At 45.8% G+C, this 12,038-nt stretch overlaps 1 protein-coding gene across 5 annotated transcripts in view; it reads left to right on the top strand.

The window, feature by feature from the left end:
- ADAMTS9 (ADAM metallopeptidase with thrombospondin type 1 motif 9) overlaps positions 1-12,038 on the top strand; it is an 84,966-nt gene that overhangs the window by 47,353 nt on the left and 25,575 nt on the right. For all 5 annotated transcript variants that reach the window (XR_003572185.1, XM_027892417.1, XM_027892420.1 and 2 more), the window contains 3 exons: positions 183-467; positions 1,122-1,283; positions 1,882-2,058. Coding sequence is in view for 4 of the 5 variants with exons in the window: in XM_027892417.1 (XP_027748218.1) it covers positions 183-467; positions 1,122-1,283; positions 1,882-2,058 (624 nt within the window). In the remaining variant the exon portion in view is untranslated. The remainder of the gene's footprint in view (positions 1-182; positions 468-1,121; positions 1,284-1,881; positions 2,059-12,038) is intronic.

Here is a 12,038-nt window from a genome sequence, read left to right as displayed (position 1 = left end):
GCTGTCTCTTGCAGGACAGCCTTATAGACCTCACTGCTGGAAATGTGCTTCATTAATCTGTCACACTTGCCCTTTTATAAGTGAGGACATTAAGGTTTTCTGCTGATTGTTGTTAGCAATAGCTGTCTTTCTGGTTTGCAAAGCTGGAAATGTGACTGTCTCCTTTTCCCACTGTAACGCAGTGCTCGGTGACTTGTGGTCAAGGTAAGGCAACGCGACAAGTGATCTGCGTCAATTACAGTGACCAGCTGGTGGATAGGAGTGAGTGTGACCCAGACGACCTCCCTGCCACCGAGCAAGACTGCTCCATGTCTCCTTGTCATCCAAACAGCCATGACTACGGCAGGCCCATCCACCCTTTCCTCTATCCGGATCATCGCCTGAAACTGCACCCCGGGGGCAGCCCGAACCGAAACCGAGCTCATATACCAGGAGGCAACCAGTGGAGGATTGGCCCCTGGGGTGCAGTAAGTGCCCCGGTTTTCTTACTGCTGGGTTTTGCTGTTTGGTTTTGGTTTTCTTTCTAGACTAGTCTGGTCTTTCCTTATAGTCACCGTGCCGGGAAAAGAGGGACCCTTCTCCCCGTTCTCTGCTCACAGAAGCAAGTGTTGCAGTAGCGCTCAGGCTTCAGCTCTCAGCCTCTCACACCTCATATCTCTGAGGCTTTCTAGGCAGAAAACTGAAAGCATCATTTTCCATGAGGCAAAGGCCAAGCTCTGCTTCTTGGCTGTCTCCTGGGATGTTTACAGCTGTGCAGAGTTGTTGCCAAAACACAGCGGAGCCTCAATGCCAGCTCCTCTCACTCCAACCAGTACGCAGTGCTTTAGCATGCAAGTCCCTAAAGAGAATTAAGCACAAATGGGATGTCAAACACTGCATTAAAGTCAGTGGGGATTACTCACCTGCTTAAAACTAAGGCTGGTATTTACTTTCTTTGCTTAGTCAGCACCTAAGTCATTGCGCTGCTATTAATAATAGCTGGGGTTTGAAGTTCAGTTATGCCTGTTAGCTGTATTAAATTTCTAGCAGTGCATTCCCACGGTGCAAAGGCACTGGGAAGGAGCTGGGAATGCAAACTTATTCCTGGACTCAACGAAGCTGTGGGCAATTGTGTCTTCCAGTGCTCTAGCACGTGTGCGGGGGGGTTCCAGCGGCGGGTCGTGGTGTGCCAGGATGAAAACGGATATACCGCAAATAACTGCGATGAGAAAAGCAAACCCATGGAGCAGAGATCGTGCGAATCTGGCCCCTGTCCTCAGTGGGCTTATGGCAACTGGGGAGAGGTGAGTGCTCCATCCATCCTGAGCTCCCAGCGCAAGGGATGACTTTCATTAGCGGGTGGCTGAAAAATGGGAGAAGAGAGGGATATTGTGGTGACATTTATTAGAAAGATTGGAACTTGAAAGGCAGCCTCTGATAAATGAGCAAGCCCTAGCAACTGCTTGGTGTTGTTCTCCTTTCCATTTGTCATGGGAAAATTTTCTTCCCGAGCAAAAGCAAATTCTACAAAAATGGAGCTTTTTTTTAATTTTTTTAAGAAAAGCCAAGTTTAACATAAGGCCTCTTTTTTTAATAAAAACACTGCTCCCTTCTGAAAATTCATCTGAGATGAGCAATTGGAGATTTAAGCCTCCAGTGTCATATTGGGTCTGGCAGGATCGCGGTGGAGCAGCGTGAACAGCTTCAGGAAGAGAGAAGCTGAAGCAGCTGATGCCCCTTCTGAGTCTCACAAAGCATTTGGCGGGGGGGATTTGGCTGGAGTGGGTTGGTTGGGAACAGAAACAACCATTGGGTCTTCTGAGGTGCCAGTGCTCCAAGCAGGCGGTCAGCAGTATTTTTGCTGCCCCGACGGTGACTGCTCTGTCCTCTGCTGACTTCCAGTGCACGAAGCCATGCGGGGGAGGGACAAGAACGCGGCTGGTGGTGTGCCAGCGCCCCAACGGAGAAAGGTTTACGGATCTGAGCTGTGAAATCCTTGACAAGCCACCGGACAGAGAGCAGTGCAATGTGCAGGACTGTCCTAGAGATGCTGCCTGGAGCGCTGGTCCTTGGAGCTCGGTACGACCATAAACTCTTTCTCTTTGTGAACCCTTTTGTGGATGTCCCGTAACAACAGATTTAATTTGCTTCGAACCAAGGTGCTAATGCTTCATGTCTTAAAACTGCACTTAAAGAGGATTATTGACAATATATTCAGAATAACACCTGTTCAGGAAGGGCTTACATTAGAGGAGCTCAAGTCTTTTAATTTAAAAGGCACTTTCTGCTAAGTAGCCACCTTTGTCCATTTTATTACACTGTGCGAGCGCTGTGCATTGTGAATCTTGGTTCTGACTGAGTTCTTTGCATATGAATTTAAACCTGGCATTCAAGCAGCACATTGCCATTGAAGTTAAATTGTTCTGCTCTTTAATGGTAATACTGCACTGTGCACCTACTGGTTTACCAGTCGCATGTTCTCTGCCAAAAGCAAGATGACTGGGTAGAATGTACTAAATTGCATCAATTCCCAATCATGTGCAAGTGTGTACAGATATGTGTGTGCATGTCCCTACCTGCCCACACGTAGACCTATATAGAAACGTGTGCATTCACACCCATGCTCTATTTTCTGTTCCTGTGTATATAATATGAGTGTGATGTACAAAGTGTGCAAAGGCACCTCTAAGCTATCCTTGTGCATCTCTCTGGTTCTGGAGAGTGATTGTCTAGCCTGATCTCCAGCTGCTGCTCTATCATTAAGTCAACAAAGGATCAGCAAGGTGCTAGAAGGCTTAAAACCCTTGGAGTTTTCCAATAACAAAATAGTGTTTGGAGCAGAGGTGTCTTACACTGCTCCTTTGCTGCTGGAGGACTCTGCTACAGAGATGCTCTTGTGAGGGCAGAGCAGCCCTGAACTGCAGGGTTGAGGTGCTATTTTGGGTGCCACAGCTTTGAAATTCTCCCTGCCCAGAGCAGCATTCCCTGCTCTGAGCCCTGCACCAAGGCAAGTGCCATCTGGGGTGCTTCTGGAGCGCTGGAAACCACAGACCTGTCTGTTCTGGAGTGGCCTTTAAACAAGTGTCAATCTTTATTGTGTATTTTGTTACAAAAACATTTGAAGACGTTTAAAAAAAAAAATAATCTGACTCAAAAGCACTTTATAGGAAAATCAAAAAGAGGCTTGTTTGTAATGTATTGGAATTCCTTAATTGTCACAGTTTGAAAAGTCATCTTGCCAAAACCACCTCTCATTCTGCGGGTGCTTTCAGTGATGTGGATGCCTCAGTAGCACTCCTCTATATTTTTACCATACCTCAGTGAGTTCTGCAATAGCCATAAAACTGCTGAACTGGTGTTTATCCGGTGCTTCACCAGTACAAGCAAGCGTGCTATGAAATATTTCATTTGAGGTGCTAAAATGTGTCCCTTGTCCGCCGATCTGGCTGGTGCTAACGAGGAGCGAGGGGAGGTAAGCAGAGCTGGCTACCTGTGCACTGGCTGCCCTGCAGGATTTACCAGCTGGGAGGTGCTGCCAGCCTTGGCCACCCGTGCTGGACCATTTGCAAGAACCAAAGGTGTGGGCAGAGTTGTGTGGCATTCTGGTGTCACTCAGCCTCTTCACAGCTGTTTCAGGAGCGGGCTCCAGGTCTGTGCCTGCTCCTCGCTGTTGGAAAGGCAGGGTGCAGTCCTCTGGTTTGGTTTTGAGTTGTCTACTTTTCACCCAGGAAAAATTTCTCTTGACATAGTCGTATTAACCTCGGTGGGTTGTCCTTGCTTGCTCTCCTGGGAGCGGGTGAGGTGTCAGGCAGACAGGTGGAGGGCAGGGACATGCTGTCCTGCCTGTGGCACCTCTTCCCAGCCACCCAAAGGGCTCATAGCCCTGGGCCTCCACAGGGGAAGGGGCTGCAGGGCTGAGCCCCAATCGCTGCCACAAAGTGACTTGATTTTCCAGTCTTATTTACCGAGGTGTCCTTGGGCTCTGACCTAGGGGACCCCAGAGCTGCCTGAAGACTGAGAAGCATCTATGGGGTCCACAGGTCTTCGTGTCCCTCCAGCAGAACACTCCATGTGTATGTCTACCTCGTGCTACTACTGTAGGTAGTAATGGCCACATTTTTTTCCTTTAGTGTGGTGTCACCTGGATTTGCTTTAGCTCTGTCATTGGTTGCAAACATCATTCTGTAGCTGTACATACTTCATCTGTTGAGATGGAGTGTCACTACCATATTTTCTTGGTCACTTTTGAAACAAGAGTATAGTATTAGCTGAAACTTTTCAGCAGTATGGATTTATGTATTTATGTAAAAGTGTATTTATTTTTCCAATATTGTTATTTAATTTTATATAAATATTGCATACCTTTACAATGTCTAATGTTAATGTTGAACAGTGAAAATTAAAGACAAGTAGAATGTAATGAACAATGAATTTGTATAATGATTTCTTGAGTCTTTTGCTAAATTAGGATCATATACTTAGTTTTGGTAACTTTTGCTAAATTTTCTCAAATGGTACTGCAACGTTCCATTTTTTACTGGCTTTTCTTTTACTTGCTTTGTTCTCCAACAGAAATTGTTATTTTCAACAATTAAACACAGTTGAAAGTATGAATTACGAAGTTTGGATAACTAATTTCTCACAAGCATCTGACTGGCTTAGCTTTACTCAAGTTTCAGTGAAATTAGTACTATAAAATACATACAAATTAAAGCAGAGAGAGTCTGAAGAGTCCGACCCACAGTCCTTGGGCAGAATTCCACTGGGATTTTATAAAGTAAACAAGTAATTTTTATCTGGCTGGCTAAATCCGGGTTTGGAAGAGATAATTAAATGGATAACCAGACTGTGTGTTTAAATGATGATTTTATAACAGGAGAGTGGTGAGATGTCATTATAATGTATCTTCAAAGAGGACTAAGAGGAGGTGACACTTTTATTTCCTTGCTTATTTAAGAACATGTATTTACACACTACAGAATTGTACACCATGTGATAGAACTGACCTTTTTATTAAAACCTTGCTTTAGAAAACATGCACAGATTGTCACCAGAACAGAGAGTGTTTTTTCTCCTCTGAATCCCTTATGAATGCAAATCTCCATACATGCTCTCAAATACCAAGAGGAAATCTTGCCATGTTCTCCAGAATGAGGGAGATGTTCACAGAGGGAGTTGACCATTGCTTCACTTAAACCCCAAGTCTGGTTTTATATATATATATATATATATATACCCATATATATGTCACATATGTAAAATATACCCATAACCTCACTTAAAACACTTCTCTTGGAGCAGATTTACTCCTTGCAGTAATCTCTGAAATTCTGAGTTTACTTTAATATCCAACTGTATCCTGATACAATTAATGATTAATGCTGAATTAATTTGGTGTGGGTTTCCCATTCTTTCTGAGTTAGGAAATGGGCATAGATACGATAAAACAATTATATCTCACAGCACCCTGGTTCAGCTGGGTGACTCATTTGGGCTTCGCCGTGCTGGGACAGTGATCATTTGACTTTGAACTGTGTAAATCAGGTGGGTGGGATTTTAGATTGTTTTTTTCCTAAAAAGTATTATAATTTTAAAAGTAGTCTGATTTGTCAAGTACTTGTCGCTCTTGGGTATCTAAAGTTTGAGCTGCTGATGCAGTGGTTGTGTGGCTCTTTGTGCACGCAGAACAGCAGTGTGTCCTTCCCAGCTTCTCCCACAGGCAGAGGTGCTGGTATCATAGCCTTTGAGGGCCTTTTGCTCTAATGAAGAATTGGAAGCTTAGTGTAAAATAATTAGAATATTAGCTGACTGAGCTCCAAACTCTGTTGTGGATGTCAGTTCAGGTTTGGGCTAGGACAGCACTGCTGTATCCCCTTGGCAGCAAGCTGGTGGCATTGATGGCTTTGCAGGGCTCTTAGGCTGCACTCAGAGACATGGTAGCAGCAAAGGGGCTCTGATCTGGGTGGGAGGTAGGAGAACTGCCTGGCCAACATCTGTGTCAGGCAGCTGGCACTCAGGGATTTTAATCTTAACATTGGTGTCAGTGGAAACTTCAGGTTATTTGTGTTTAATTCCATCAGCGCCCAAACACGTTGTTTACAAAAGGCCTTCCCCATGCAGCTGGCTGAAAATAGGCTGTTCAACAGCAATATCCTCTGTGTTGTTATTCTGATAATGTTCTTAGCAGGCAGGATGTCAGCTCTTGCTAAGACAGAAGTGATAACCAGGGACAGATTTGGTTGCAAGTGTATATAACTCTGCTGTTCTCTTCCTCTCTTCTGCAGAAAATGAATTTGCTGTGACAGCAGCACTACTGAGCTGCTGTGTGATTCTTTACACATGTTTTGCAATAACAAAGCCATCCTTGAAAATGAAGTGATAGGCACACTAAACTCTCCAGTCACTCAGTGATTCATATTGGTTTTTCTGTCCTTCATTCATACGATGAAGGTTCGGGCTCCAAGACTGCAACAGCAAGTCAGTATTTCCCTGTAGTGCCAGGTATTATCAGAAAACTAATAAAAACAGTCCTACCCTGGGAGCCTGTGGGGGAAGGACAAATGTTTCTGCAGCAGAGGAAGGCTGCACATAGAGCCCCAGCACCCATAACCCAGGCAGAGGGATGCAGTGGGTGACTTGCGTGTCTTCAGAAAGCAAGTAGAAACAGATTTAATAAAGCTGATCCTGACCAAAATGAGAGGTTGGTAGCCCATGGACATCCCCAGACATCTGTCTGAAGCTGTCTCTGTCTCAGAGCTGTTTACTGTGTGCTTAGGCTGGCCCACCAAGGCTGTTGTCCCCCTTGGGTTCCTGGCTGCCTCCCTCTAGGATCTCGCAGACTGACTGACTCCAGGGACTGCCGGTTCACTGTGCTGATGAAAGGCAAGAAGTTGTCTGCTTTGGTTCCCTGGTCAAAAATAGGCCTTGGACAGTGCAGCCCTCTCTAGTTTTTGTTTATAAGAGCAAACCAGACCCTTTCCAGTACTCCCTGCAATGTGACACTCATCCAGAGCATCCCACCACCAGTTCCCAGCTTCAGCCAACCTCCAAAACTGAACATCCCTGGGCCATAACTGGGAATTCACCAATTTGCTGCCTTGTGCCCTTCTCAGAGCTTGTTCCAGAGGGTAAATGCAGTTGGGGTTTTTGTGTGAAGTGTTTGGCTTTTGCTCCTCTGAGACTCATGCATCTCTTTCCTCATCTCAGTGCCTGCTGTTCCTGTTAAGGCTCAGACCCACAGCTCATGGCTCCAACCCAGTCCCAGGTGGGTGAAGCCAATGGTACACAGCTGCCTGGTAGAGGAACATCAATTTATTCCTCTCTTGCTGGCCTAAAATCTCCCATTTTTATTTTTCTTTCCATTTTTATTTTTTGCCTGCCTTCACCATCCTTCGTTGATACTTTCATTGACCTCCTTAAAAAAGAACTGTATAGGTGTACTTTTGCTATCAGTTCTCTGTCTCCTGTTTGCAAGTGTTGATGCTCCATGAGCAGGAAAACAACCATGGAATCGTGTCTGCTAACCTGCAGGTGAGGGACCACCCTGGGACACCGTGTGCTTAACACTGAGCCAGCCCTGTGGTGATTTTCTGGATCCACCCTTCACAGGACTGATTTCCTGCAACTTTAAGCTCAGCTGTTGCAATCCAAACTCCTCTCCTGAAAGCACCTATTGGCCCTTGTACCCCTCGTCATCTGATCTGGTGACTAAATTCAGGGTCTTTTAATCTGATGGAGAAGTAAAAGGACTGGGCAGCAGTGTCCTCTCTAACTGACTTAATGCTGGGAAATGAGCTGCAGAGAATCTCATCTGCTCTCCTTCATTAGCCTCTCCTGTTGCTACTGCCAGGATAGACATGAGCTGGGCCAGTGGTCAGACTCAGGAAGGTTATTTTCTTGAAAATCTTCTCTTCCCTCCACCCCCAGATGGTGCATCTTTTGCCTAAGTTCCTCAGTGCACATTCCCACTCAGAGCAGGTAACTCCACTAGTAGTTACTGATCTTTCTTACCATGTATAGTCCAACCCATGCTTCTGTCCTAACACTGTAAAATGCTTCTCTCCTCCCAGAGAAGTCCAGTGGCTGTTTTGCTGCACTCAGTGTGCCTCTGTGCCTTTTTACACCTCCTCTTACACGTTTTCTCAGCTAAATGGTCATTTTCTAGGCTGTGCGTGGCTGGCCTGAACTCAAACAAGCGGTGGGGCTGCTGTTCAGCAATGACTGGCTTGGATCTCTATGTCAAGGGTGACCCAACTGTGGCTGCTGGCTCCATAAAGCCTGCAGACCTCTACCTGCACATCTGCACACGCTCACACACAGGAGAAATAAAGAAATATGTAAAATTGCAATTGCTGGGAACATTTGCCTCCCAAAGCCCTGGCTCTGAGTGCAGGAATCGCAGTGTGTGTTAGACTGCAGGGGACACTTTGGAGCAGTAACGCTCTTTCAAAGATGAGCTGTGAAGCTGAGCGTCTTCAAGGCAGATCCCTGAGCTGGGCATTGAGAAATCTGTGTGCAGTGCTGCCCATTTTCCAGAGTCATGCTGTATACCCCTCACTGCAATAATTGTTGTTGCTCAGATGCTAGGGATTTAGAAACAAGGATGTGTAATAACGGGGGACACCAAGCACAAAGAGATTTACTGTGTTTCTAACTTTCCTTGTGTCTGATTTGGGCAGTTATTAAGGGAAAAAATGATGTAGTCAGTCCTGTTCGAAAGGCACCTAATTTTCTATTCATGTTTTAATTTTACTAGCTCACAGGGGAGGTGAGTGAGCCAGCAGCATGGATGAAAATCTGTCTGATGCCCAAGACCGTATGCAGGCTGACAGTATCCCTGGTGCATTAAGCCAAGATATTTCTTTATAAGACAGGAGCAAACAGCAACCTCATGCTCCTGCAACCCCCCCCAGTGTGATGCACACCTGTGAAATAGGGATAACAATCCTTGGAGAGCTCTTTGCTTTGTGTTTCACTCCATCCAACGTGGAGAAATCCTATTCCTGAATGGAACACCTAAATGGCATTATAACACAACTGTTCACTAAAAATATGAAGTGTCAGTTAGCCGAGGCGCCTTGCTGCTTCAATTGGTACTATCCTAAAAGCGCCACAGCATGGAAAATAGGCTTCATCAGTGCCTTCCACATCGCATTATACTGGTGTCCTTGAGTAGCTCACACATCTCCTAATTTGAGGAAATGCCATCTAACACCTCCCTCCCTGGAGAGACCTGCAGTGCCAGTAAGGGAGCTTTTGGCTTTTTTGTTGTCCAGGGTAAACAGTGTGGAGCAGGGCAGGGATGAAGCTTTTAGAGCAGCTCTGTGTGCTCACAGCCCTGATGATTTCTATACCTGATGGAAGTCTTTGTGTATGGTGTAGCAACAGGGCGGGGGGAGAAGGTTCTACTTACTAGGTGGATGCTGCAGAAGAGGAGATGCATGGCTCCTCCTGCTGCAGTTACCTCTTTTTTCCCCGTATATCTCGTGAGGTTTCCCAGCTCGGGGAAATTATGGTATTGACTTTGGCGCTCAAGGCTTTAAATCTTGCAGGAGTTAAAGAGGCCAAGAGCATCCTTTCTGCTGGGCAATCTGTGCTGGAGGAATGGGCTCCAAGCACTCCAGCCTCTTCCCTCTGCTGCAGCAACACATCAGGTTGGACCCCTTTTTTCTTCTTTTTTTTTTTTTTTTTTTTTTTTTTTTTTTTAACGTGTTAAGAGACATCATCCGAGGTCACGCACCAGTCCCTGCAGCTGAGTTTGGCAGTGGGAAGGTGAAGATTTAGCGGACTGTTTCATGTCTCCGTTTTGCAGATAATCACTTGGGAAGCTCTGTGCCTCTGCTCAGAGCCAAGAACAGGGCTGTGGAGGATGGAGACCCTGAGTGCACTGCAGGGATAGGCATCCAGCCTGGGTGTTCCCTCTCACCCATGCCTGGGGCAAGGAGTGATTCTCGGGGAAACTGGGGCATACCCTGCCCTTGTGCACACCAAGGGCTGTCCTGCAGCTCCTCAAGACACTTCCACAGGGGTTCTGGACGATGCTTACAAGCATACTCTGACTACACATTCCAAAATCCCTAATGTTCATGTCTTTTTTTTTTTTTTCTTTAGTCATCCCATTTCTCTGGGGCGTTCAGCATGGATTAAACATTCCCAAAGCCTCCTTCAAACTGAGGTGTGGTGCTTTAGTGTGTTCTTCTCTGGTCCATGTGCCCTCCTTTGAATGTAGAGACCCCCCCCCCCTTCCCTTTTAAATATACAAAAATCCCATGTATTTTCTGGCCATGTACCAGCTAAAATCATGACCATACGCTCTTGGGTGTTTTAAGGTGTGGCTCCACAGTTTGTCAGGGCAGGAAAGCCAAGTTGGGTGATTCCCGCCCTGCACACTTGTTCCCACCCCATGGACACAGAGTTCTCACCGTGCTGATGCAGCCAGGCGTGAGACCACGCTACAACAGATCAGTGGAAGGAACAGGGCTTCAAAGTAGCAATAAATATTTCCTAAACATCAAGTGCTGCACCCTTGCTGTCAGCCTGTTGCTTCTCTCACTGAAGCCAAGAGAGTTACCTGCTAAAATATGTTGCTGCTGTGAAGCTAATTTGGTTTGGATGCCGCAATGCCTCTGTTGCTAGAAAGGTGTAGGCATATTAAGACTTGTAGTAAAGGTTCAGCTGGTGAGGAGGGGTCCAGGCTTTCCTTGGTGGTGTGTCTGCTGATGTCCTTTGTGCTCAAGAGATTTCAGAACTACAGATGTCATGGGGCAGTGGTTTCAGCATCTGACAGCAGCAGTGTAAGTTGTAGTAAGAGCTGACAAGACTAATATGATGCTGAAAGGTAACTATGAGGGTGCATAGCTGGGCTCTGCTCATAGTTGGAGAAGTTTGCTGACATCCAGGAGCACAGCCCTCATGGAAAGGGGGTGTAAAACATCCTAGGGTGCTTGTTCCTTTTCTGCTTTATCTCAGCCAGCACATGTTTTGTCTTAGATTGTTGGAAAGGATGAACCATGGCTTACTTATGAGTGCTTGCTTTCCATATAATCCTTAATGTGGGGAAATCTAAATCTACAAGGATTGATTTTAATTTCCTCCAAGAAGTTGCTCCTGGCAGAATCTGATAAAGCCATTTTTAGTCTTAATTCTTCCCAGCCCCCAGACCTGCTGTTGGTGAGCTATCGGAGCATACCTATCTTTGCGAATTCATTTGGTGATCACCACAGCTTGCATTCATTATCTCAAATACCTCCCAAAGCGTTGGCTGATGCAAGGTGGGCCTGAAAAGTGGTCTGACGGCATTTTCTGAAACTTTTTACTTCTGGGGGAGAGCGTTCCCAGGTCCTTGCTGGGGATATGCCTTTCTGCCCTCTGTTGAGCTGTCCCTTCAGTGCACAGCTTACAAGAAGCAGAGTCAGTCCATTTGTTCTTGATTGCTCTGTGCTGCCTCTTTCTTCTCACCAAGGTTTTCTCATCTGTGCCCAGGGCTGTGGAGTCCTTTCAGTGCTGGACTGACCTCATTCCCAGCCCTCAGCCTGGCAATAGCATGGCCACAGCATGAGCTCCCAGTGCAGAAGAGCAGGTCATGGTCTCCTGCAAGAGGCTCAGTAAGTGGCCCCAACCAGCCTGAAATTTTGTACAAATTTTTTAAGAGCTTTTTGGGCTACATACTCTGTCTTTTTCCTGCTACCAGCCCGGTGAATCAAATAGCAGCTTTTCTATCTTAGAGAGGTCTTAATGAACAAGATGTACCCTCATCTTCCAAATGATCAGAGTAGGAAGTGCAGCAAGGGTTGTTTTAAAGCAATTTGCACGTACTTGGTAAAACAGAGTAAGCGTCGACATTCCTGAACTCTGAAACAGAAAACAAATTTTTTGTGGAAACAAAAACACAAGCTTTTCTGTGTGCTGGAGCAGAGCAAGGCATTGCAGGAGACATTTAGCATCGTGTTCTGACCTTTATGTAAACAGTTGATAGGGAAATATTTTTGTCGTATTTATTTAAACTATTTTCTTTCATTTATTTAAACTAGGCAGTATACTTATTTGAAAAAATCAGCAGC

The sequence above is a fragment of the Empidonax traillii genome, unplaced genomic scaffold (genome assembly GCF_003031625.1).
Source record: "Empidonax traillii isolate 1590-97213 ecotype Southwest subspecies unplaced genomic scaffold, ASM303162v1 scaffold351:size1117198, whole genome shotgun sequence".
In the NCBI taxonomy this organism is placed as follows: Eukaryota; Metazoa; Chordata; class Aves; order Passeriformes; family Tyrannidae; genus Empidonax; species Empidonax traillii.
Note: the sequence above shows the minus strand (reverse complement) of the source record. Positions and strands in the feature narration are given on the sequence as shown.